Consider the following 26,900-nt stretch of genomic DNA (forward strand, 5'->3'; position numbering starts at 1 on the left):
TTCTCTGCCCGTGGGGTGCCCTGAGTGCATTTTCTGATGGGGCAGAGATCGGGCGTCGGGTTAAGATCAGGTTTTGCAACGGATGCCTGCCCAAATGCCATGCTGCAACCTCTCACTGGCGTTGTGAACAAGTTCCATTCTGCAGACCAGCGGGAGCATGGGAATAAATGCAAATGTGTCGTACTGACCCATTTCCATCTATTTAGCGGTAACGGTGCCTAATGCTCTTCTCTCCGTGATTTTCCAGTCCCCATGGCTGGGAATCACGTGGGCGAGGTTCACTTGCGGTCTCAGCAATCGTGAACCTGATGTGGTGGACCTCTACCGTTCCCCCTTTGGCCCACCAGACCATCCAAGGCCACCCCCACCCCGCTCTGTAAATCAGTACCGTCCCCTCCCCCTCACCACTCAGAAACCCCAAACCCCCGGATTGCCCGGGCACCCCCCACCGCTGAATATGGGGGTGACACCTGTTAAAGGGAGACCCCTGCATAAAGGAACCCACAGACAGACCCCCCACCCCACAAAGACATTAACAGTAAAAGGACCCCTCTCTGGAAGCTAGAGAGCAGTCCAGATTGGGGCTGTTGGAAGCATTATAGCTGTAAAACTTTCCTTGTAGCTGCAGTGTCCATTCCTCCAAGGTGAGCAGCTTTTAATCCATTCATCTCCCTTCACCCTTGCTGGTTTAAGTGGTGAGATCCCAATGTCTGTAAACATTGCCCACTTCAAAGAGATGTAAGTTACACTAAGTGCATTCCAATCACTCAAACTTGTGATTTCCCTGCACTTATCTCTCTTTGATGTGGTCAATGTTTACAAATATTGGGATTCCATCACTTAAGCCATTGGAATGCAAAGGGATCAAAATGGCAGATGGCTTTTACGAGCTGTCCATCACAAACCACTATTTGAAAGCCCTGAATGATTAGGAGAAAGTCAATCTGTCTGAACCAGACGCATGCACATCTGCTCACCTTCCAGGAATGGACAAGTGGAGCTGCAAGTCTTTGACTGCAGCAGAAATTGTTTAACTTTTGAGATATTAACTTGCATCCCATTTGCAGTAATGAGCACAATCCAAATCAGTATGAACAATGGAAAGAATATGACCCATTTGTCTGACAACTTCATGAGTGGAGTGTAGTGACTCGTGCCTTGCCCATTGATTGATTATCATCAGTGGTGGAATTAGATCTTTATGAAGATCTATAAAAGGTCAAAAGTTGATCTTCTGGGTGGATGGCTGCACTTTACCCCACCATCTGGCTGATTGATCTCCACCCCGCACTCCCATCGGATACCGTATCTTCAATCAATGTCTCAGCAGTGGACATTAAATTCTGCACTGTGAACCACATTTGGGTTTGTTAATCCCTATTAATATTCATCAATCAGATAGACAGATTTTAAACCATTGCCACTGATGTTATATGGGTTGAAGAATTTGTGACATTTATTAATGGTTCAGTTGCTGAATTTGGATCTGATTATTCAGTGAATGTTGTCCTATTTGCTCTTGCAATGACAAAGGCCAGTAAAAGAAAGGGATTCTATGATTATCCATAATAATTCCCTAACTTTACAATTCACATCCAGTGAGGTGAAAAGATGCTTCTTATTTGCTGTAATAAACAAAATCCATATCTGGGCGTACAATGGAAAGAAAATGATCTATTCTTAAGTAAGAACATAAAAATGGATCATTAGCTTTTTTAATGTTGGTACAGATCTGGACTTTTTCATTATATCCTGAATCCTTACAACATTTTCTGTTCCGATTTCAGATTACCCAAACAAGAATAATTCACATTTTGATTTGCAAAACAGCACAGGAATAGAATCAGCGAGATTAGAAATTCCTCCTTCAACACCCCCTGGATTAAGAGGTATGTGCTTAGGTTACATGAGATAGTTTTAAGTAAGTTATATTTGTATTTGTGGGTGTTAGGAATAATATGATGCTTTAAACTTAAGCTTTATTTACATTTGTGCAGTTAAGTGTTGAGGAAACCGCCGTTTTAGTTTCACGTTTAAAGATGCCAGCATTTTAATGACATTTTACGATTCTAAAGCAAACACAGGGTATACTCAACTGGCCGGGTTACAGGAGAACAGAAAGCAGGTTCAGTTGATGATTATGCTCTTGAGGTAGGGGTAGTAGTTTAAGTCTCTCTCTAACAGAACATGAAGACTGCAGAGAGCAGTTCCCAAACTAAAGAACAGAAAAGTCCCAAAACCACTGAGAGGGACAGAAGGAAGATCTAACAAGACGCTATGGCCCAATAGGTTCCAGGTGGGCCATGTGGCCTGCGAAGGGTTGTCTCAAAAAGGAGCCGAGCCACCAAAAGAACACATGACAAATCCACGGATGTGAGTTAAAAGGTCAGGGACATCATCTCCACCCTGCTGGCCCCCTGTCGGGCCACTCTGCCCTGGAATTAGAGAATCCTGCCGAGGTTTGTGGTGACTAGGGACCTTTCACAGCAACTTCATTGCAGTGTTAATGTAAGCCTACTTGTGACAATAAAGATTATTTATTTATTTAAAGTCCAACAGGTTTGTTTTGAATCACAAGCTTTCGGAGCGCAACTCGTTCATCAGGTGAGTGAGCTGCGCTCCCGAAGCTAGTGATTCGATACAAACCTGTTGGACTTTAACCAGGTGTTGTAAGACTTTTTACTGTGCCCACCCAAGCCCACCGCCGGTGATGTGTTGGGTGCTCTGCTACACAGACGAACCAACATGGTTGCGAATGGTACAACTCAGTTTTATTACTAACATATATTTACAGTGGTAAACTGGGTACTGAGGTTCGATCATAACCCTTGAGTCTGTGGACCTATTCCTAACACTATCTTGTAGTGGCACTCAGCACATGGTGGATGTCTGAGTGGCTTGCTGTGAGCTCTGTGCCCTGAGCTGTCTCCTGCTGGAATGCGCGGGAAGTGTCGTGTTCCCTGTTTTGTAGTGTGTATGCTCTTGCCTGTGATTGGCTGCAGTGTTGTGTGTGTGTTGATTGGTCCGTTGATCTGTCCATCAGTAAGTATGTATGTTTGCACCATGATGTTTACCTGAATATCATGACATCCCCCCTTTTTTACAAGAACATGTGCCTATGTAGTTATAAATAGAGATGTGTACTGAGTGCAGCTGAATGTGTGTGCGTGCAATATCTACAGCATGTACATGAGGCTAAACTATATACAAGGGGCGCTGTCGGGTGCGGCATAGCAACGAGGTTGTACCATAAACAAAGGACGGGGAAATGTTGAACAACAAAACAAACTCCTGTAACGACAAGGAAGAGCAGAAACATATTAACACAGTGGTATTATGAGTTCAATGTACAAACAGGCTCATAAGTCCAGTGTAGTAGGTGGGCGACGAATTCGGGTTGACTGCCTCAAGGGTGGGTCAGGATCCACCGGCTGAGGAATGGGCCTGGCCACGGGCGACGACGGAACGGGCATGGTGGCAGGAAGCTCCACGAAGTCGACATCAGGAACAAAAGGAGGGCGTGGTACCAGTGTAAGTTCCCGTAGCGAGCGTGGAAGTAGGCGAAGAGCCCGGCGATTGCACCTGCGAATGGATCCATCAGGCATGCGAACCAGGAACGAGCGGGGAGCCACGCATCGGAGAACTTCGGCAGGTGATAACTAGTCATCTTCTGGTAGGTGGATGCGGACGCGTCTCCAGGCGCCAGGGCGGGAAGATCATATGCCATCTTCTGGCGAACGCGCTGCTGTTGCATCCTGTGCAGTACTGGAGCATGGTTGGTTGTGGGTACCAGAATGGATGGCACAGTGGTCCTGAGGGCGTGACCCATCAACAGCTGGGCTGGTGAGAGGCCAGTGGCTAGTGGGGCCGAGCGATAGGCCAGCAGGGCTAGGCAGAAATCCGATCCGGCAGCAGCAGCCTTGCAGAGGAGCCGCTTGACGATGTGAACGCCCTTCTCCGCCTTTCCATTGGACTGGGGATGCAGAGAGCTGGACGTCACGTGTGTGAAGCCATACGAAGCAGCACAGGACGACCATTCCTGGCTGGCAAAACAGGGCCCATTGTCCGACATGACAGGAATCGGAATGCCGTGGCGAGCGAAGGTGTCTTTGCAGGCCCTTATGACAGCGGACGATGTCAAATCGTGCAAGCGTATGACCTCTGGATAGTTTGAAAAGTAATCAATGACGATTACATAGTCCCTGCCGAGTGAGTGAAAAAGGTCCACACCCACCTTCGCCCAGGGGGACGCCACCATCTCATGGGGCTGAAGCGTCTCAGGGGGTTGCGCCAGCTGAAACCTTTGGCAGGTGGGGCAGTTGAGCACCATATTGGCAATGTCATCACTGATGCCCGGCCAGTATACCGCCTCTCGGGCCCTCCGTCTGCACTTCTCGACCCACAGATGGCCTTCGTGTAGTTGGTCGAGGACTAGCTTGTGCATGCTGTGCAGAATCACAATCCGGTCCAGCTTTAGGAGGATACCATCAATGACGGCCAAGTCGTCTCGGACATTGTAGAACTGCGGGCACTGTCCTTTGAGCCACCCTCCCATCATGTGGCGCATCACCCGTTGTAGAAGGGGGTCAGCCGCAGTCTCCCGGCGAATACGGGCCAGACTGGAGTCGTCAGCTGGCAGATTTGCAATGTGGAGGCCACCTGCGCTTCGACCTGACAGACGAACCCCTCCGAATTGGGCGGTGTGCTCACTGCTCTGGATAGGGCATCCGCAATGATAAGGTCCTTTCCCGGAGTGTAGACCAGTTGGAAGTCATACCTCCTGAGTTTGAGTAGGATGCGCTGGAGGCGAGGAGTCATCTCGTTCAGGTCCTTATGTATGATGCTGACCAGGGGGCGATGGTCAGTCTCAACGGTAAACTGGGGAACATTGGCAGGATGAGCTGCTCGACAGCAGGCAGCGTACTGGCCCATCTTGCCACAGCGGAGGCATTGTCGGTTTCTTGCCGGACATTGCCGCTTTAAATGTGCGGCTCCGCAGTTGCCGCATGTCGTGACGTCATGGCGTTCATTGCGCCACCGCGCATGCGTAGTTCGATCTTGCGTCGAGCGCGCCTGCGCATCCCGTCCCTCTGCGTCGACGTCTTTTTTGGCACGCACAATCGTGGGAGGCCTCAGAAAGCGCGCAAAATGGCTGCCCTTGTCTGGGCCGCGGGCCGGGAGGAACCCGATCGCCTGGATCCGTTCGGCCTCGTAGGACGCCTGCCTTGCCGATCCGGCCTCGTAGGACGCCTGCCTTGCCGATTCGAGTGCGTAGGACGCCTGCCTTGCCGATCCGGACGCGTAGGACCCCTGCCGCGCCGATTCGGCCGCTTGAAATTGGGAGTAGCAGCTGGTCGCGTTTTCATGCAGGACACAGGCTTCGATTGCGGAGGCTAGGGTGAGGCCTTTAATTTTGAGGAGCTGCTGGCGTAGGGTGCCTGAGGTGACCCCAAAAACAATCTGGTCCCGAATCATTGAATCGGAGGTGGTGTCGTAACAGTAGGACTGCGCGAGGATATGGAGGTGTGTAAGGAAAGATTGAAAGGGCTCATCCTTACCCTGCAGGCGCTGCTGGAAGAGACACTTCTCGAAACTCTCATTTACCTCGACGCTGAAGTGTCGGTCGAGTTTGAGAAGGACCGTCTTGTACTTGGTCTTGTCCTCACCTTCCGCGAACACCAGGGAGTTGTAGATATGGATGGCATGTTGACCTGCCGTGGAGAGGAGGAGGGCGATTTTTCTGGTGTCCGAAGCGCTCACCTTTTCGTTGGCTTCCAGGAAGAGCTGGAAGCGCTGATGAACAGCTTCCAATTGACGCCGAGGTTTCCAGCGACTTGTAGCAGCTGCGGCGTGCTGACGGTGTCCATGGCGCAGGATGGCAGGTTCCTGAGGATTCGTAGGTAGGTCTCACAGTTATCGGGTTCCAATCCTGGTACTATGATGTGTTGGGGGCTCTGCTACACAGACAAACTAACACGGTTGCGAATGGTACAACTCAGTTTTATTACTAACATATATTTACAGTGGTAAACTGGGTACTGAGATTCGATCATAACCCTTGAATCTGTGGACCTATTCCTAACACTATCTTGGAGTGGCACTCAGCACATGGTGGATGTCTGAGTGGCTTGCTGTGAGCTCTGTGCCCTGAGCTGTCTCCTGCTGGAATGCACGGGAAGTGTTGTGTTCCCTGTTTTGTAGTGTGTATGCTCGTGCCTGTGATTGGCTGTGGTGTTGTGTGTGTGTTGATTGGTCCGTTGATCTGTCCATCAGTATGTATGTATGTTTGCACCATGATGTTTACCTGAATATCATGACAGCCGGCATCTCCATTAAACTTTTAAATAAGAAGAGCCTATTCCAAAACTTTATGGGTGGAAATAAGGAGTGTGACTGGCGTCTTTCCACTGGGTGACCATTATTGGTGTGGGAGGCGGTCCTTAAGCAGCTTCTTTAGGGTCAAAATTGGAATGGTGGTGGGAAGGCTGGCCTTTATCCTTCCTGCAGCTTGATTTCCACCCCACACACTCCCACCCAGTTAGAAGATCCAATTCTGGCCTCAGGCCTTGCAACATAAGTTCTGCACAGGATTAATTTCTCTTAATCTGCATCAATCCATTTGATGGAGTTAATAACAGTTGCCGCAGCTACTGATGTTACATTGGTTCAAGACAATTTTTTTTAATAAACATTTTATTGAGGCATTTTTGGTATAATAACATCAACAAAATAAACAAAATACATGAAACCATAAACATAGTGCAAAAGCCATTTACTTCTCGTACAGGTCCCGCCCTTATTAACCCCCTAAATCCTATCTAAATTACTCCCTCCCCCGTCTGCTGAAGATTATTTTCCCGCAAAGAAGTCAACGAACGGTTGCCCTAACAGTGACCCTCTCAAGGCGAACTTGATTTTCTTCAAACAGAGAAAGCTAGCCATGTCCGACAGCCAGGTCTCCGGCTTCAGGGGCTTTGAGTCCCTCCATGCTAATGGTATCCGTCTCCGGGCTACCAGGGAAGCAAAGGCCAGAACGTTTGCCTCTTTATCCTCCTGGATTCCCGGGTCTTCTGGCACCCTGAAAATCGCCACCTCTGGACTCTGCGCCAGCCTCGTTTTTAACACCGTGGACATGATGTCGCAAACCCCTGCCAAAATCCCATAAGTTTTGGACACGCCCAGAACATGTGGACATGGTTCGCTGGTCCTCCCGCACATTTTGCGCTCCTGTCCTCCACCCAAAAGAACCTGCTCATCCGGGCCGCTGTCATGTGAGCCCGGTGAACCACCTTAAATTGTATCAGGCTGAGCTTGGCACATGTTGCGGACGCGTTGACTCTACTCAACGCGTCTGCCCATAGACCATCCTCTAATCACCTCCCAGCTCCTCCTCCCACTTGCGCTTCAGCTCTTCGGTCTGCGTCTCCTCCGACCGCATAAGTTCCTTATAATTGTCCGAGATGCTACCTTCTCGTACCCACCCACTGGAAACTACCCTGTCCTGAATCCCCCTTCGCGGTAGGAGCGGGAAGGTTGACACCTGTTTACGTAGGAAGTCCCGCACCGGCAGATACCTGAATTTGTTTCCCCTCGCCAACCCAAACTTTTCCTCTATCGTCCTCATACTCGGAAAGCTCCCCTCTATGAACATAGCCCCCATCCTCTCAATCCCCACTCTCCGCCATAACCGGAACCCCCCGTCCATACTCCCCGGGGCAAACCGGTGATTATCACAGATTGGGGCACAGACCGATGCTCCCACTGCTCCCACATGCCGCCTCCACTGGCCCCAAACTCTCAGGGCCGCCACCAACACTGGACTGGTGGAGTACTGTGCTGGCGGGAACGGCAGAGGCGCAGTTTGCAACGCCCCCAGACTGGTGCCGTTACATGAAGCCACCTCCATATGCACCCAGGCCGGTCCCTCCTCCACCACCCACTTCCTGATCATGGCTATAGTAGCTGCCCAGTAATAGTTGCTAAAATTTAGCAGCGCCAGCCCGTCCTCTCCTGACTCCGCTCAAGTATTACCTTCCTTACTCGCGGGGTCTTGCCCGCCCAGACGAAGCCCGTGATCACTCTGTTGACCCGCTTAAAAAAGGACCGCGGAATAAAGATGGGGAGACACTGAAATACAAATAGGAATCTCGGGAGGACCGTCATCTTCACCGTTTGCACCCTCCCAGCCAGCGTCAACGGAAGTGCGTCCCATCTCCGAAAATCGTCCTTCATTTGGTCCACCACCCGGGCCAGATTCAATTTATGCAGCCGGTCCCATTCCCACGTCACTTAGATGCCTAGGTACCTAAAGCTTCCCTCTACTAACCTAAACGGCAGCTCTCCCTGTCTCCTCTCCTGTTCCCCTCGCCTGGACCACAAACATCTCACTCTTTCCCATATTAAGCTTATACCCTGAAAACCGGCCAAATTCCCCTAGAGTCCTCATGATTTCTTCCATCCCCTCTATTGGGTCCCAAACGTACAGAAGCAGGTCATCTGCACAGAGCGAAACCCTGTGCTCCAACCTGATACAGTAACCTGACCCAGTCAATGAAGCTCCGCCCGAATTTGAACCATCCCAGTATCTCCCACAGATAGTCCCATTCTACCCGATCAAAAACCTTTTCTGCATCCATTGCGATCACTACCTCCACCTCCCTACCTTCCGGGAGCATCATGATCACATTTAACAGCCTTCTGACATTGGCCACCAACTGCCTGCCCTTGGCAAACCCTGTCTGGTCCTCCCCAATAACGTCCGGAACACAATCCTCGATCCTGGAGGACAGGATTTTGGCCAGCAACTTGGCATCTACATTCAACAGGGAGATCGGCCTGTAGGACACACAGAGCTCCGGGTTCTTGTCCTGCTTAAGAATCAGTGAAATCATTGCCTGTGACATCGTCGGGGGCAGCACCCCTCTTTTCCTTGCCTCATTGAACATCCTCAACAATACCGACCCCAATACCCCCGAGAACATTTTATAAAACTCCACTGGGTATCCATCCTGACCCTGGGCCTTACCCACCTGCATGGTCTTCAAGCCCTCCACTATCTCTTCCAGCCCGATTGGGGCCCCCAGCCCTTCTAGCCGCTCCCCGTCCACCTTTGGGAAATTCAGGCCCTCCAAGAAGTGCCTCATCCCCTCCGGCCCCATAGGGGGTTCTGACCTGTACAGCCTGCTGTAGAAATCCCTAAATGCCTTATTCACCCCTACTGAATCACCAACCAGGTTCCCATCTCCGTCCTTTACTTTCCCTATCTCCCTAGCTGCCTGGTTGAAGACATTTTGACATTCATTAATGGATCTGTTGTGCTCGATTCTGATTATTCTGGAAATCCTCTTGCAATCACCTATTTCAGTCAACGAAAGGATGTCCCAGACCACGGAACTCACATCTATGTTTCGACATGTGATAACAGGAGTGGAATTGTACAGACCTATCGATGGTGGAGATTCTGAAGGAGGGATCTTTATTCCTGATGATTTTGTTCCTGTGCTGTTTTGCAGATCAAACTGTGAATATTCCTTGGTTACATAATCTGAAATAAAAACAGAAAATGTTTTAGGGACTAAGAAGGCCAGACAGGGGCTATGGAGAGAGAAGCAATATTATTGTTTCAGAACCTGCTGAAGGTTTTTGTCCCGCTCCATAAGTTGTGTCTTATGTGGATTCTGCCTCGTCAGTTGATTTTGGTATCACTAGAGAAAAGACACTTGACAGTTGGAGTAAGTCGAACCAAATATCTGTTTTGACAATTGAATTAATGAGATATTCTCAGCACAGGAATCCTACTTTTGTTGCCATTGTAAATAGATATATCTGAGAGTTTGTTACAAATTTTACACCTGGTGCTTTGAAACTGCTTCATTGTCGGAGAAATTGCAAATGATACTGAATGCTGTGTAATCAGCAGCAAACATCCTTATTTCGGGCAGGCCATTGATGAAGTATTTGAAGATGATCGGGCCTTGAAACCTATCCTGAGTGACTCTTGCAGCAATGGCCATGGACTGAAATCAATTATGTGCAACAACAAGCTACCTTCTTCCATTATGCGAGGTATGATTCAGCAGAGGGCAGTAGAGGGTCCAGCAGAGGGCAGTAGAGCGGAGCTGCTGATTAGCCATTGCAGGGGAAATTTGCATACGTCCGTGTGATCACCCTAACTTGGGGGCGTACCTGAACAAGAGACCCTAGCTGTTCAAGTGAAGACAAGCATCCAGCAGAGGGCAGTAGAGCGGAGCTGCTGATTGGCCGTTGCAGGGGAAATTTGCATACGTCCCTGTGATCACCCTAATTTGGAGGTGGTTTGTGGAGGAGCTCTTGTCAAGTGACACTTAAACCCGAAACACTTCTTCAGTGTTTCCCTCCCTACCCCCTCCTCTAACCAAAAAAAACCCAACCGCTGTAAGGATCAAGAGGAAGGCTCGAGGGCAGGTAGAAGTGGAAAGTTGAACCGTGACGTCACAGCCTGCAGGTAAGGGATGGGCTGGTGACTGGTAAGTAGTTTTTATTTATTTTTCCCTCAGGTGTTATCGTGCGGGACGCAGAGGCTGCTGAGTGAGTGCTTGCTGAGAAGGGGAGTGAATAACAGGTAAGCTCTTTCTTTCTTTTTTTTTAATCTAGAGGGGATGACAGGGAAGGTAGTGCAATGTTCCTCCTGCAGAATGTTTGAGGTGAGGGACGCCGTCAATGTCCCTGCTGATTTCATCTGTGGGAAGTGCACGCATCTCCAGCTCCTCAGAAACCGAGTTAAGGAACTGGAGCTGGAGTTGGATGAACTTTGAATCATTCGGGAGGCAGAGGTGGTCATAGATAGAAGCTTCAGGGATATAGTTACTCCAATGAATAAAGATAGATGGGTGACGTGAGAGAGGCTGGGAAGAAGCAGTCAGTACAGGGATCCCCTGTGGCCTTTCCCCTTAGTAACAAGTATAGCGCTTTGGATACTGTTGGGGACGACGACTTACCAGGGTTAAGCCATGGGGTACAGGTCTCTGGCACAGAGTCTGTCCCTGTTGCTCAGAAGGGAAGGGGGGAGAGGAGTAGAGCATTAGTCATTGGAGACTCCATAGTTAGGGGGATAGATAGGAGATTCTGTGGGAACGAGAGAGACTCACGGTTGGTATGTTGCCTCCCAGGTGCCAGGGTGTGTGATGTCTCGGATCGTGTTTGCGGGATCCTTAAGGGGGAGGGGGAGCAGCCCCAAGTCGTGGTCCACATAGGTACCAACGACATAGGTAGGAAAAGGGATGGGGATGTAAGGCAGGAATTCAGGGAGCTAGGGTGGAAACTTAGATCTAGGACAAACAGAGTTATTATCTCTGGGTTGTTACCCGTGCCACGTGATAGCGAGACGAGGAATAGGGAGAGAGAGGAGTTGAACACGTGGCTATAGGGATGGTGCAGGAGGGAGGGTTTCAGATTTCTGGATAATTGGGGCTCGTTCTGGGGTCGGTGGGACCTCTACAAACAGGATGGTCTGCACCTGGACCAGAGGGGTACCAATATTCTGGGGGGGAAATTTGCTAATGCTCTTCGAGAGGGTTTAAACTAGTTCAGCAGGGGCTTGGGAACCTGAATTGTAGCTCCAGTATACAGGAGGTTGAGAGTAGTGAAGTCATGAGTAGGGTTTTAAAGTTGCAGGAGTGTACCGGCAAGCAGGAAGGTGGTTTAAAGTGTGTCTTCTTCAATGTCAGGAGCATCCGGAATAAGGTGGGTGAACTTGCGGCATGGGTTGTTACCTGGGACTTCGATGTTGTGGCCATTTCGGAGACATGGATAGAGCAGGGACAGGAATGGTTGTTGCAGGTGCCGGGATTTAGACATTTCAGTAAGCTCAGGGAAAGGGGTAAAAGAGGGGGAGGGGTGGCATTGTTAGTCAAGGACAGTATTACAGTGGCAGAAAGGACGTTTGATGAGGACTCGTCTACTGAGGTAGTATGGGCTGAGGTTAGAAACAGGAAAGGAGAGGTCACCCTGTTAGGGGTTTTCTATAGGCCTCCGAAAAGTTCCAGAGATGTAGAAGAGAGGATAGCAAAGATGATTCTGGATAGGAGCAAAAGCAACAGGTGTTATGGGGGACTTTAACTTTCCAAATATTGACTGGAAACGCTATAGTTCGAGTACATTGGATGGGTCCGTTTTTGTCCAATGTATGCAGGAGGGTTTCCTGACACAGTATATAGATAGGCCAACGAGAGGCGAGGCCATATTGGATTTGGTACTGGGTAATGAACCAGGACAGGTGTTAGATTTGGAGGTAGGTGAGCACTTTGGTGATAGTGACCACAATTCAATTACGTTTACTTTATTGATGGAAAGGGATAGGTATATACCACAGGGCAAGAGTTATATCTGGGGGAAAGGCAATTATGATGCGATGAGGCAAGACTTAGGATACATCGGATGGAGAGGAACACTGCAGGGGATGGGCACAATGGAAATGTGGAGCTTGTTCAAGGAACAGCTACTGTGTGTCCTTGATAAGTATGTACCTGTCAGGCAGGGAGGAAGTGGTCGAGTGAGGGAACTGTGGTTTACTAAAGCAGTCGAAACACTTGTCAAGAGGAAGAAGGAGACTTATGTAAAGATGAGGCATGAAGGTTCAGTTAGGGCGCTCGAGAGTTACAAGTTAGCCAGGAAGGACCTAAAGAGAGAGCTAAGAAGAGCCAGGAGGGGACATGAGAAGTCTTTGGCAGGTAGGATCAAGGATAACCCTAAAGCTTTCTATAGATATGTCAGGAATAAAAGAATGACTAGGGTAAGAGTAGGGCCGGTCAAGGACAGTAGTGGGAAGTTGTGCGTGGAGACCGAGGAGATAGGAGAGGTGCTAAATGAATATTTTTCGTCAGTATTCACACAGGAAAAAGACAATGTTGTCGAGGAGAATACTGAGATTCAGGCTACTAGAGTAGAAGGGCTTGAGGTTCATAAGGAGGAGGTGTTAGCAATTCTGGAAAGTGTGAAAATAGATAAGTCACTTGGGCCAGATGGGATTTATCCTAGGATTCTCTGGGAAGCTAGGGAGGAGACTGCTGAGCCTTTGGCCTTGATCTTTCAATCATCTTTGTCTACAGGAATAGTGCCAGCAGACTGGAGGATAGCAAATGTTGTCCCCTTGTTCAAGAAGGGGAGTAGAGATAACCCCGGTAACTATAGACCAGTGAGCCTTACTTCTGTTGTGGGAAAAATCTTGGAAAGGTTTATAAGAGATAGGATGTATAATCATCTGGAAAGGAATAATTTGATTAGAGATAGTCAACACGGTTTTGTGAAGGGTAGGTCATGCCTCACAAACCTTATAGAGTTCTTTGAGAAGGTGACCAAACAGGTGGATGAGGGTAAAGCAGATGATGTGGTGTATATGGATTTCAGTAAAGCATTTGATAAGGTTCTCCATGGTAGACTACTGCAGAAAATACGGAGGCATGGGATTCAGGGTGATTTAGCAGTTTGGATCAGAAATTGGATAAGCTGGAAGAAGACAAAGGGTGGTGGTTGATGGAAATGTTCAGACTGGAGTCCAGTTACTAGTGGTGCACCACAAGGATCTGTTTTGGGGCCACTGCTGTTTGTCATTTTTATAAATGACCTGGAGGAGGGCGTAGAAGGATGGGTGAGTAAATTTGCAGATGACACTAAAGTCGGTGGAGTTGTGGACAGTGCGGAAGGATGTTACAAGTTACAGAGGGACATAGATAAGCTGCAGCGCTGGGCTGAGAGGTGGCAAATGGAGTTTAATGCAGAAAAGTGTGAGGTGATTCATTTTGGAAGGAATAACAGGAAGACAGAGTACTGCGCTAATGGTAAGATTCTTGGCAGTGTGGATGTGCAGAGAGATCTCGGAGTCCATGTACATAGATCCCTGAAAGTTGCCACCCAGGTTGAGAGGGTTGTTAAGAAGACGTACGGTGTGTTAGCTTTTATTGGTAGAGGGATTGAGTTTAGGAGCCATGAGGTCATGTTGCAGCTATACAACACTCTGGTGCGGCCGCATTTGGAGTATTGTGTGCAATTCTGGTCGCCGCATTATAGGAAGGATGTGGAAGCATTGGAAAGGGTGCAGAGGAGATTTACCAGAATGTTGCCTGGTATGGAGGGAAGATCTTATGAGGAAAGGCTGAGGGACTTGAGGCTGTTTTCGTTAGAGAGAAGAAGGTTAAGAGGTGACTTAATTGAGGCATAAAGTTGATCAGAGGATTGGATCGGGTGGACAGTGAGAGCCTTTTTCCTCGGATGGTGATGTCTAGCTTGAGGGGACATACCTTTAAATTGAGGGGAGATAGATATAGGACAGATGTCAGAGGTAGGTTCTTTACTCAGAGAGTAGTAAGGGCGTGGAATGCCCTGCCTGCAACAGTAGTGGACTCGCCAACATTAAGGACATTCAATTGATCATTGGATAGACATATGGACAATAAGGGAATAGTGTAGATGGGCTTTAGAGTGGTTTCACAGGTCGGCGCAACATCGAGGGCTGAAGGGCCTGTACTGCGCTGTAATGTTCTATGATTCAGCTCGTGAAGGTTTAGCCCCGAATATTATGATGGTCATTATTGCTGAGGCTCTTCGAGCAAAGCATTGACTAAAGCTGCGAAGGTGTCATGGGCAACTACTCTCATTTGACCTCAGGAATCCATCTGATTTTTCCATTTTGGACTCAGGCTGTAATAGGGTTGAAGATTAAATGGTTCAAGGGGAACCCAAACTGAGCATCAGTGAGCAGGATAGAAGTGGCATTTCCAATTTTGTTGCTACTCTTGTCTCTGTCATTGCAGTGAAGGTCATATTATAAGGGTTTGTTAAAATAATTACAAATCTTTGACTCAGCAGAATTTGTATATTTTTTGAGATACCAAGTTGTATCTAATTTGCTGTTAAGAACAAAATCTAAATCAGTACAAACAATGGAAAGAAAATGATGTATTCTTAAGTAAGAAAAGTAACAAGAGCATATTTGACAAATTCATGAGTGGAATGTGAGGAGTGATTGGTGTCTTGCCCACGGGTTCAGTATCATCGATGATGGAATTAGGTCCTTCTGAGGTTTTTAAAAGATTAAAATTAGCCTCCTGGCCAAATGGCTGCCCTTTGTCCTACAGGCCGGCAACCTGATTTCCACCCTGCACACTCTCATCGGATAACATGGGTTCAATCCCTGCGTCTAGGGTGGACATTAAATTCTGCACCATGAACCACTTTTGGGTTTGTTAATCCCTATTAATCTGCATCAGTCAGACTGAATCAGACCAGAACAATTGTCACAACCACTGATCTTATTTGGGTTGAAGAGTTTGTGACATTTGTTCATGGTTCTGTTGCTGTGCTTGAATCTGATTACTCAGGCAGTGCTTTCCTATCTTGTAATGACAAAGGCCAGTAAAAAAAAGGATGTCCCTGACTTTACAACTCACACCCATGTTTTGACGTGAGATAACTGGAGTGGCGTTGTACTTGATAAAAATTCATTCTTGGGATGTACGTATCACTGGCTGAACCAGTATTTGTTGCCCATCCCTCGTTCCCCTTGAACTAAGTGGCTTACTAGACCATTTCAGTGGAGGGCAGTTAAGAGTCAACCGCATCGCTGGACCTGGAGTCACATGTAGGTCAGACTGGGTAAGGATGGCACATTTCCTTCCCTGAAGGACATTAATGAACCAAATGGGTTTTTACAACAATTGACAATGATTTTATGGCCATCATAAGACTTTTAATTCCTTTTTTTTATTGAATTCAAATTTTACCATCTGCCATCGTGGGATTCGAGCCCAGGACGTCAGAGCATTGGTCTGAGTCTCTGCATTACTAGTCCAGTGACAATACCACCATGCCACTGCCTGTTGATGGTGGAGATGTTGAAGGTGTGCTCTCTGCTCCTGTGCTGTTTAGCAACCATGTTATTCTTGTTTATCTTGGTGCAGAGTCCTTGGAAAGAGAAACCTTTTCTTTAAGGACCAAGCTGAAAACTGTCTGCTCAGCTTCGAGCCCTGGAAGCAACTCCTTTTTAAAAACTCCTTAAATTTAAAGAGTGATTGGTAACTCGCTCACTGGTCAAATACAAGCAACGGCTAAGATGGATTCTCATGGGGCAGCACGGTGGTGCAGTGGGTTAGCCCTGCTGCCTCACAGCGCCAACGTCCCAGGTTCGATCCCGGCTCTGGGTCACTGTCCGTGTGGAGTTTGCATGTTCTCCCCGTGTTTGCGTGGGTTTCGCCCCCACAACCCAAAGATGTGCAAGGTAGATGGATTGGCCACGCTAAATTGCCCCTTAATTGGAAAAAAATGAATTGGGTACACTAAATTTAAAAAAAAAAGATGGATCCTCATGGACCTCAATTACTCTCCTGGTGGGCAGGCTCTATAGCCTTACTGTCCGGATCTTGATCTCTGTGGAGCTTGTTATTGCAAAGGCCAAAGTTAGTTTAGAAAAGGATGACCGCAAATTGTTAACTTAGTGCCATATTGTGAAGTGTGATTACTAGAATGGAATTGTAGATACCTATTGATGGTGGGAATGTTGAAGGGAGGATTTCGGCTCCTGATGATTCTGTTTCTGTATTCTTTTCTATATAAAAATCAGTATAATCCTTGGTGGCATAATCTGAAATGAAAACAGAGCATGCTGTAAAGACAGAGAGAATATGCTAGTATCTGTGGAGAGAAGCAACATTGTAATGTCAGGCTGATACCCTGATGATAATTAAATTTCTCTCTCTCCACAGCTTCTGCCTGCCCATAATTCTGTGTTGTCAGTTGTTTTCGATGTCACTTAAAGGAAAGATAATGTTGATAGTTGGAGTAAATAAAATCAAATGCGTGAACCTGGGACCCTGGAGCTGTGAAGCGACAGTGCTAACCACTGAGCTATTGTGCCGCCATGTTTGGACTGTAATAAAGTTTGCAGTTGAGTGGTCCAAGAGGAACACAAATGGAGCATCAGTGGGCAGATTAGTCTGTTGTTGCTGTTTTTCTGTTATTACAGTGACGTTCATTGTCTAATGGTGCGTTAGAATAATAAAGTCTTTGAATTTGTGTGAACATTAAGATGCCAAAATGCCTCATTGTCAAAATGAACAAAATCCAGATATGTACAAATAATGGAAAGATAAAAGATACATCCTAAGTAAGAATAGTAACAAGACCATATTTGACAAATGTAATATGCACATTGGGCTTGTTATTTCTGCTATGCCTCCCCCAATCAGATTGACAGTTCATAACAGTAGCCTTAGCCACTGATGTTAAACCAGTTGAAGAATCAGTGACATTTGTTAACAGTCCTTTCATGCTGCGTTGCTGCCAAGGGCAGTTTTTCTCACCCAAGCTGAGGGTTTGGTGAGAATTACTTGACTTAAGTAATATATGTCGTTACTGATTGCAGATGACCTTGAAGAACACTCGAGTCTTTGAAGTAAATAAAATTAATTTATTAAGTAATGATAAAACTAATAAATGAGTTTGACACTCTACTGAACTAACTCTAGAAATAAAGTAATGGGAAATAACTGTACAAACTGTATCTGAACTACACATGGTGGCTAGGCTGTGACCTGACTGCTACACAACTGCTATCTAACTACTCCTGAATGGAAAGAGACCAAGAGCCTCTAGGAGCTCAATTCTTTGGTGTGGTTTAGTGGTGCCCTCTAGTGTTAGTGTCACAGCTAAGTGTTGTGATTAACCCTTTGGTTCCATGTCTGCATACATATCATTACATCCCCCTTTTTTTTACAAGGAGAAATGGATATTAATATGAAAGGTAAGGACAAGATATGTATGACTTATATACACAGCAAATATACGAAACAAAATGTTCATAAGTTCAGTCTGCTAGGTTCCCTTCTTTTTCTTGAGGACCTTCTCAGGATATGAGGTGGAGAAGTCGATGTCTTGATAGTTCTCTGTGTATCATGACTAGTAGAATTGTTAGTCATCGTGTCTTGAACTATCGCTTCATTAAACGGAAATTGAGGAAAAATTGGTTGTGGGCGTGTGATTTTTTTGAAGTGCCCTTTGATTTCTGTGAATGATATTGCCATCGGAAGTTTTGAGTATGTAGGATCTGGGTGCGGCTTGTCAAATGATGACAGCTGGAGCAGACCAACCTCCATCAGATATCTTGATTCTGACGGTATCTTCTGGAGATACCGAGTCCAGAGTGGGCGCATGTCTGTCACAGTAATATTTCTGATCATTGCAAAGCTGCTGCATCTTCTTAATTACCGGAAGGTGAACTGGATTGGGTAGTTGTAGAGCGGAAGTGTTGTTTTCAGATCCCTGTTCGTCAGAAGCTGAGCTGGTGATATGCCAGTCGATAATGGAGTAGCACGATATGAGAGTAGTGCTAAGTGAATGTTGGATGCTGAATCCGAGGCTTTGTTGATCAGCTGTTTGACTATGTGTACCTCTTTTTCAACTTTACCATTGGACTGCCGGTATTATGAACGAGAAGTGATGTGCTTAAAGTTATAACGTTTTGCAAACTCAGTCCATCTTGATGCGAAAACACAGTCCACTGTCAGTCACAACAGTATTCGGTATACCATGGTGAGAAAGTTTTCTTGCATGCTCTGATCATTGTCTTTGAGGTGAGGTCTGACAGCTTCAATACCTCAGGGTAGTTTGAGTAATAGTCAATGAGGAGTACGTAGTCACAACCATTAGAGTGGGTCAATGCCTACCTTGGCCCAAGGAGAGGTTTCCAACTCATGTGGTTGCAGAGTCTCCTTACTCTGTGCAGGTTGGAACTTTAAACAGGTCTCACATCCCAAAACCATGTCTGTGATGTCCCTATTGATGCCAGGCCAATCATCAGCTTGTCTAGTCCTTCGTTTACATTTTTCTATTCCGAGGTGTCCCTCATGAATTTGACGAAGTATCATGGGCCTGAGACACAGTGGAATGACTATCCTATAAAGTTCCAGCAGTAGACCATCAATCATTGTCAAGTCTGCTTGTACATTGTGGAATTGCAGACATTGCCCTTTTGGCCACCCATTGTTGAGTTTGTAAATGACTCGTTGCAGCACTGGATCTTTTTTCGTTTTCTTCTTTGATAAGAATTATTTTTTTGTCCGTCGCAGGAAGGTTGTCAGCACACATTTGTACTTGAGATTCGATGTGTTGAATTATCTCTAGTGGTTCGCTCGGTGCAGTGATTGAATGAGATAATGCATTTGCAATCAGTAGATCTTTACGAGGCGTATATACAAGATTGAAATCATGGGCGAGATTCTCCGACCCCCCCGCCGGGTCGGAGAATCGCTGGGGCTGGCGTGAATCCCGCCACCGCCGGTTGCCGAATTCTCCGGCACCAGATATTCGTCGGGGGCGGGAATCGCGCCGAGTCGGTTGGCAGGCCCCCACCGCCCCCCCCCCCCCCCCGGCGATTCTCCGGCCCGGATGGGCCGAAGTCCCGCTGCTGGAATGCCTGTCCCACCGGCGTGGATTAAACAACCTCTCTTACCGATGGGACAAGGCGGCGCGGGTGGGCTCCGGGGACGCAGGGCGATCTGGCCCCAGGGGGTGCCCCCATGGGGGCCTGGCCCGTGATCAGGGCCCACCGATCCGCGGGCGGGCCTGTGCCGTGGGGGCAATCTTTTCCTTCCGCCTTCGCCACGGTCTCCACCGTGACGGAGGCAGAAGAGACCCCCTACACTGCGCATGCGCGGGGATGCCGTGAGCGGCCGCTGACACTCCCGCGCATGCGCCGCCCGGCAAAGTCATTTCCGCGCCAGCTGGCGGGGCACCAAAGGCCTTTCCCGCCAGCTGGCGGGGCGGAAATCAGTCTGTAGCGGGCCTAGCCCCTCAAGGCTAGGGCTCGGCCGCTCAAGATGCGGAGGATTCCGCACCTTTGGGGCAGCGCGATGTTGGACTGATTCGCGCCGTTTTGGGCGCCGGTCGGCGGACATCGCGCCAATTGCGGAGAATTCCGCCCCAGATCTCCAATGTTTGAGTCGTATTCTTTGTAATCGAGGAATCATGTCACTGAGATTCTCATCGATCTGCATCGAGTCTCTGTCGGTGTCATCGCACGTGATGCCTATGCTACTGGAACCCATGACGACCTGTTGTCTTTTTGTAACAACACTGCTCCAATTCCATCCTGACTTGCGTCAGTCGAAATCTTTGTTTCACGATCTGGATCGAATCATAGAATTTACAGTGCAGGAGGAGGCCATTCGGCCCATCGAGTCTGCACCGGCTCTTTGAAAGAGCACCAATGCTAGAAGAATGCTAAGACGGGTGCAGTTGTGAGTTTCATTTTTAACTCCAACCATTCTCTTTGATGATCTGTAGTCCACTCGAACGAGGTTGATTTCTTTATTAATGTTCTTAGAGATGTTGTATGGTTGGCCAGATTTGGTATGAATTTGCCTAAGAAGTTTACTACTCTAAGGAAGCGAAGAACTGCTTTCTTGTCCTCAGGGACTTTAATTCCTTGAATGGCTTTTATTTTATCTGTGTCCGATCGTACACTGTGTTCCGATATCTGGTCACCCAGGAACTTGAGCGTAGACGTGCCAAAGCTGCATTTGGATTTTTTCAGCTTGTATGCGTTTGAAGACTTGCTGCAGTCTCGACACATGTTCCTCTGGAGTCGGAGACCAAATAATAATATCATCCACGTAGACACAAGCGCTGTCTATTCCCTCAGTCATCTGTTCCATGATGCGGTGGAAAATTTCAGATGCCAAGACAATTCCAGATGGCATTCTATCGTAACAAAATCTGCCAAATGGTGTATTGAAGCTGCAGAGCTTTCTGGATTCTTCTGAGTGTATCTGCCAGAAACCTTGCGATGCACCTAGCTTGGTGAAGATGCAGGCTTGTGCCATCTCTTCTCTTTCTGGGATTGGGTAATGTTCCCGCATGATGTTTTTGTTTAGTCCTTGGAGTTTGTACAAATTCTTAAATCACCGGCTTTTTTACACACACCATCGAACTGACCCAGTCAGTTGGTTCAGTGACTCTGGAGATGATGTCTTTTTTCTGTAGACTTGCTAGTTCTGATTTATCTATTCCCTCAGTGGAGCAGGAATTCTCCTTGGTGGGTCAACAACAGGTTTCGCATCAGCACGCAGCAAAATTTTGTACTCAAATGGAAGTGTGCCCATTCCGCTGAAGACATCTGGATATCGATCCAGTATTCCTTCAATTCTGCTCTGAAGAGCTGGATGAGACGATGTCAATGTGTAAATCCTTTGAATAAGGTTCAACTGCTTGCAGGCTTTCGCACCTAAGAGCAACGACTTGTCTGATCGGACAATCTCAAATCTAAGGTTTGTCTCGATGTGTTTGTTGGACACTACTAAATGGCATGAACTCAATGACGAGATTGCGTTGCCATTGTAGTCCTGAAGTCTGCAGGCAGCTGGAAGCAGTTTGGGAGCTTGCTTGAGCCTCGTGAAGTCAAACTTCGAAAGCAGATTAGCGGAGGCACCTGTATCCAGCTTAAATTTAATCGGGCATCTATTTACATCTAACACTGTGTTCCATTCAGCTTTGGAATCAATGGCATGGATTGATTTCGCTTGCGATGTATTGTCTGTGGAGTTTTCAAATTTCTCAATTATTCCAACTTGGAATGTCTTATCCAGGCAATCACCTTCTGGATCTGTTGCACTATCTTAATCAGACTCATCTGTTTTGCATTGAACACTTCCAATGTTCTCTGCTTCAATTTGTTTTTTTGAGCTTTAAATGGGGAGTGCAGATCTGCACTGAGCAGCATAGTGATTCAGTCTTCCACATTGGAGACATTGTTTACCTTTTGCAGGGCATTTTTTCTGGAAGTGGGTGGTTCCACACCTCATGCACGTCTTCGCGTCAACGTCATGACGTCCCATACGTCTTTGCGCATGCGCAGAACGGTTCTCGGGCGTCTCGCACTTTTTTGCGAAGTGCACATGTGCGGGCCAGAGTGCGTGCGCGCAAGATGGCGGCCATCAGAAACATGGAGCCTCTTCATTTGTGACACTGCTTGGATACACTCTACCTCGTGGTGGATTTTGGCGTCACTTTCATAGATTTTATACTGCCAGTATTGATTTTTGGACTGTTGATGCACCAAACACATTTCAATAGCGATTTCAAGGGCCAAATCTTTTTGCTGAAGTAATCTCTCTCTAAAGTGTTCATCAATTATTCCAAACACTATCTGGTCTCGAATCATTGAGTCATTTAGTGCAGCAAAATTGCAGGATTGAGCTAGAAGCCGAAGATCAGTGACAAAGCTATTAAAATATTCCTCTTTCCCTTGCATCCTTTTTTTTAAAGATATAGCACTCAAATGTCTCATTTGTCTGTACTTTACAGTAGCTTTCAAATTTTTTTAATGATTGTGGCATACTTTATTTTATCTTGTCCTTCTGTGTAGTTAAAAGAGTTGTAGATCTCTCTCGTGTGTGGAGCAGCCATAGTCAGTAAAAGAGCTATTTTTCGATCATCTGTCGCGTTTGTTAAGTCAGGTGCTTCCAAATACAATTGAAATTGTTGTCTAAGCAACCACCAGTTAACATTAAGGTTACTGGTGATCCAGAGTTGACGGGGAGCTTGTGTTCTGACCATCGTGCCGGGAATCATCAAAGTTTTGTTCCGAAGGTGATGCTTCTGTTGCTGAAGAGCTATCTAATTTTCTCTCTAAACTTAAATTTTAGTAGGTAGATTCAGTAGGCGCTTCTGATACCATGTTATATTACTTGGAGTAAGTAATATATGTCACCGATTGCAGGTGACCTTGAAGAACACTTGAGTCTTCAAGGTAAATTAAATGAATTTATTAAGTAACGATAAAACAAATAAATGAGTTTGACACTCTACTGATGCTAACAGGAGGGAAGGTCTTTGCTGGTGAGAAGGGGGGGTGAGGCCTGAAGGGAGATCTATTGGGAAGGCGCCAGTGGATGCCAGTGATCCTTGGGAGGGGTTGCTGATGGTGGGGGGGGGGGGGGGGGGGGGGGGGCCACTGAAGCCCGATGGCAGAAAAGGTACTGGGGGTGGAGGCCTTTGCTACCATTTTGAGATCGGGGCGCCTTTAAAAATGGCAGCCCAATCTCTGCAATGCTAGACTTGCCGGCATGTTTAGACCTCGCCACTCTCAATGCTCGTGCAAATCACATCCCCCTTCAAAAATATGACTAAGTGCACAAAGAGCCTGATGGGAATTGTGCTGAAACAGTCAGCAGGATTTAAAGAACAAAGAATAAAGAAAATTACAGCACAGGAACAGGCCCTTCCGCCCTCCCAGCCTGCGCCGATCCAGATCCTTTATCTAAACCTGTCACCTATTTTCCAAGGGACTACTTCCCTCTGTTCCCCGCCCGTTCATATAACTGTCTAGATGCATCTTAAATGATGCTATTGTGCCCGCCTCTACCACCTCCGCTAGCAAAGCATTCCAGGCACCCACCACCCTCTGCGTAAAAAACTTTCCACGCACATCTCCCTTAAACTTTCCCCCTCTCACCTTGAAATCGTGACCCCTTGTAATTGACACCCCCACTCTTGGAAAAAAGCTTGTTGCTATCCACCCTGTCCCTACCTCTCATAATTTTGTAGACCTCAATCAGGTCCCCCCTCAACCTCCGTCTTTCCAACGAAAACAATCCTAATCTACTCAACCTTTTTTCATAGCTAGCACCCTCCATACCAGGCAACATGCTGGTGAACCTCCTCTGCATCCACATCCTTCTGGTAATGTGGCGACCAGAACTGCACGCAGTATTCCAAATGTGGCCTAACCAAAGTCCTATACAACTGTAACATGACCTGCCGACTCTTGTACTCAATACCCCGTCCGATGAAGGCAAGCATGCTGTATGCCTTCTTGACCACTCTATCGACCTGCGTTGCCACCTTCAGGGTACAATGGACCTGAACTCCCTAATCTCTCTGTACATCAATTTTCCCCAGGACTCTTCCATTGACCGTATAGTCCGCTCTTGAATTAGATCTTCCAAAATGCATCACCTCGCATTTGCCTGGATTGAACTCCATCTGCCAAAGCTTCATCAGATTTAAGTCGCCTAGATCTTATGTATGCTTCCTTTTCCATCTTAGCTAGTCTCACAATTCCACCCGTCATCCATGGTTCCCTAATCTTGCCATTTCTATCCCTCATTTTCACAGGGACATGTCTGTCCTGCACTCTAATCAACCTTTTCTTAAAAGACTCCCACATTTCAAATGTGGATTTACCCTTAAAGAGCTGCTCCCAATCCACATTCCCTAGCTCCTGCCGAATTTTGTTATACTTGGCCTTTCCTCAATTTAGCACTCTTCCTTTAGAACCACTCTCATCATTGTCCATGAGTATTCTAAAACTTACGGAATTGTGATCGCTATTCCCAAAGTAATCACCGACTGAAACTTTAACCACCTGGCCGGGATCATTCCCCAATACCAGGTCCAGTATGGACCCTTCCAGAGTTGGACTGTTTACATACTGCTCTAAAAAACTCTCCTGGATGCTCCTTACAGATTCTGCTCCATCTACGCCTCCAACACTACATGAGTCCCATTCAATGTTGGGGAAGTTAAAATCTCCCATCACGACCACCCTATTGCTCCTACATTTTTCTATAATCTGTCTACATATTTGTACCTCTACTTCACGCTCGCTTTTGGGAGGCCTGTAGTAAAGTCCCAACAATGTTAGTGCACCCTTCCTATTTCTTAGCTCTACCCATATTGCCCCAGTGCTCGAATCCTCCATCATGCCCTCCTTAATCATAGCTGTGATATCATCTTTGACCAGTAATGCAACTCCTCCACCCCTTTTACCTCCCTCTCTATCCCTCCTGAAGTATCCATACCCTGGGATATTTAGTTGCCAGTCTTGCCCTTCCCTCAACCAAGTCTCCGTAATACCAATAACATCATATTCCCAGGTACTAATCCAAGCCCTAAATTCATCTGCCTTACCTGCTACACTTCTCGCATTGAAACAAATGCACCTCAGACAACCTGGCCGTTAGCGTTCATCATCTCTTCCCTGTCTACTCTTCCCCTTAATCACATTGAGCTTATTATCTAGTACCTTACTGGCTTTAGTTGCTGCCTCTTTACTGACCTCTAACTTCCTCATCTGGTTCCCATCCCCCTGCCACATTAGTTTAAAACCTCCCCAACAGTGTTAGCAAAAGCACCCCCTAGGACATTGGTTCCAGTCCTGCCCAGGTGTAGACCATCCGATTTGTAATGGTCCCACCGCCCCACCCAGAACCGATTCCAATGTCCCAAAAATCCGAACCTCTCCCTCCTGCACCATCTCTCAAGCCACGTATTCATTCTGACTATTCTTGAATTCCTACTCTGACTGTCTCGTGGCGCTGGTAGCAATCCTGAGATTACTACCTTTGAGGTCCTACTTTTTAACTTATCTCCTAACTCCCTAAATTCTGATTGTAGGACCTCATCCCGTTTTTTATCTATATCGTTGGTACCTATATGCACCATGACAACTGGCTGTTCACCCTCCCCCTTCAGTATGTCCTGCAGCCGATCTGAGACATCGCTGACCCATGCACCTGGGAGGCATTCGGGAGTCTCGTTTTTGACTACAGAAAGGCCTGTCTACTCCCCTTACGATTGAATCCCCTATGACTATAGCCCTGCCAGTCTTTGTCCCTCCTTCTGTGCAGCAGAGCCAGCCACGTTGCCATGAGCCTGGCTACTACTGCCTTCCCCTGGTGAATCATCTCCCCCAACAGTATCCAAAACAGTATACCTGATTTGGAGGGAGATGACCACAGGGGACACCTGCACTGCCTTCCTGCTCTTTCTCTGCCTTTTGGTCACCCATTGCCTGTCTCCCTCACCAACCCTAATCTACGGTGTGACCAACTCACTGAACGTGCTATCCATGACCTCCTCAGCATCGCGGATGCTCCCAAGTGAGTCCATCCGCAGCTCCAGAGCCGTCATGCAGTCTAACAGGAGCTGCAGCTGGACACACTTCCCGCACATGAAGGAGTCAGGGGCATCGTCTGCGTCCCTTATCTCCCACATTGGGCACGAGGAGCACAACACCGATTTTCTCACCCCAAATGGGCAGCACATAGCACAGTGGGTAGCACTGTTGCTTCACAGCTCCAGGGCCCCAGGTTCGATTCCTGGCTTGGGTCACTGTCTGTGTGGAGTCTGCACGTTCTCCCTGTGTCTGCGTAGATTTCCTCCGGGTGCTCCGGTTTCCTCCCACAATTCTCGAAAGACGTGCTGGTAGGTAATTTGGACATTCTGAATTCTCCCTGTGTACCCGAACAAGCGCAGGAGTGTGGCGACTAGGGGCTTTTCACAGTAACTTCATTGCAGTGCTAATGTATGCCTACTTGTGACACCAAGAAAGATTATTATTATGACACTTAATCATTTTTTGGGAGAATGTCGCCCAATATTGATAGTTGGAGTAATTACAATCAAATATGTGTTTAGATTTAATTAAATTTATAGCTTACTCTCAGAGATTCTCCATCTTCCGTCGCTGGAACCGGGAAATGCGTTGGGCGGAGAATTGGTTCCGACACCGAAATCGTGGCCAAATTTCATGCCAAATCGCAAATCTCCAGCGCCTCGAAAGCGGCGTCAATGTGTTCCAGCACACACGTACAGTAAACACCATTGGCATATCATTAGTGGGCCCGATCCGGTATTCTCCGGGGCTTCAGCGATTCTCCGCCTCCAATGGACCGAATTCTCAACGGCGAGGTTCACTTGTGCTATTAAAAGTCATGAAACAGGTGTCGTGCTTGCTGAGGGAGAGCGACGGGGTACGGAAAATGTTCAACATCGCCATCGTTTGCTGACAATTGTGCCACTGGTTGGGGGCCTAGGAGGTGGGCCGTGGTGTCATGGTGGATGGGCACTGAACACCATTGCCGCAGCCTGCA

At 47.4% G+C, this 26,900-nt stretch overlaps 1 protein-coding gene across 1 annotated transcript in view; it reads right to left on the reverse strand.

Moving 5' to 3' along the window:
* Positions 1-26,900, reverse strand: part of LOC140389023 (uncharacterized) — a 234,417-nt gene that overhangs the window by 194,058 nt on the left and 13,459 nt on the right. The window contains exons 3-4 of the mRNA XM_072473189.1: positions 16,511-16,612; positions 9,443-9,544 (exon numbers count right to left, since the gene is read on the reverse strand). Of these exons, the coding sequence (XP_072329290.1) occupies positions 9,443-9,544; positions 16,511-16,612 (204 nt within the window). The remainder of the gene's footprint in view (positions 1-9,442; positions 9,545-16,510; positions 16,613-26,900) is intronic.

The sequence above is a fragment of the Scyliorhinus torazame genome, chromosome 14, assembly GCF_047496885.1.
Source record: "Scyliorhinus torazame isolate Kashiwa2021f chromosome 14, sScyTor2.1, whole genome shotgun sequence".
Lineage (NCBI taxonomy): Eukaryota > Metazoa > Chordata > Chondrichthyes > Carcharhiniformes > Scyliorhinidae > Scyliorhinus > Scyliorhinus torazame.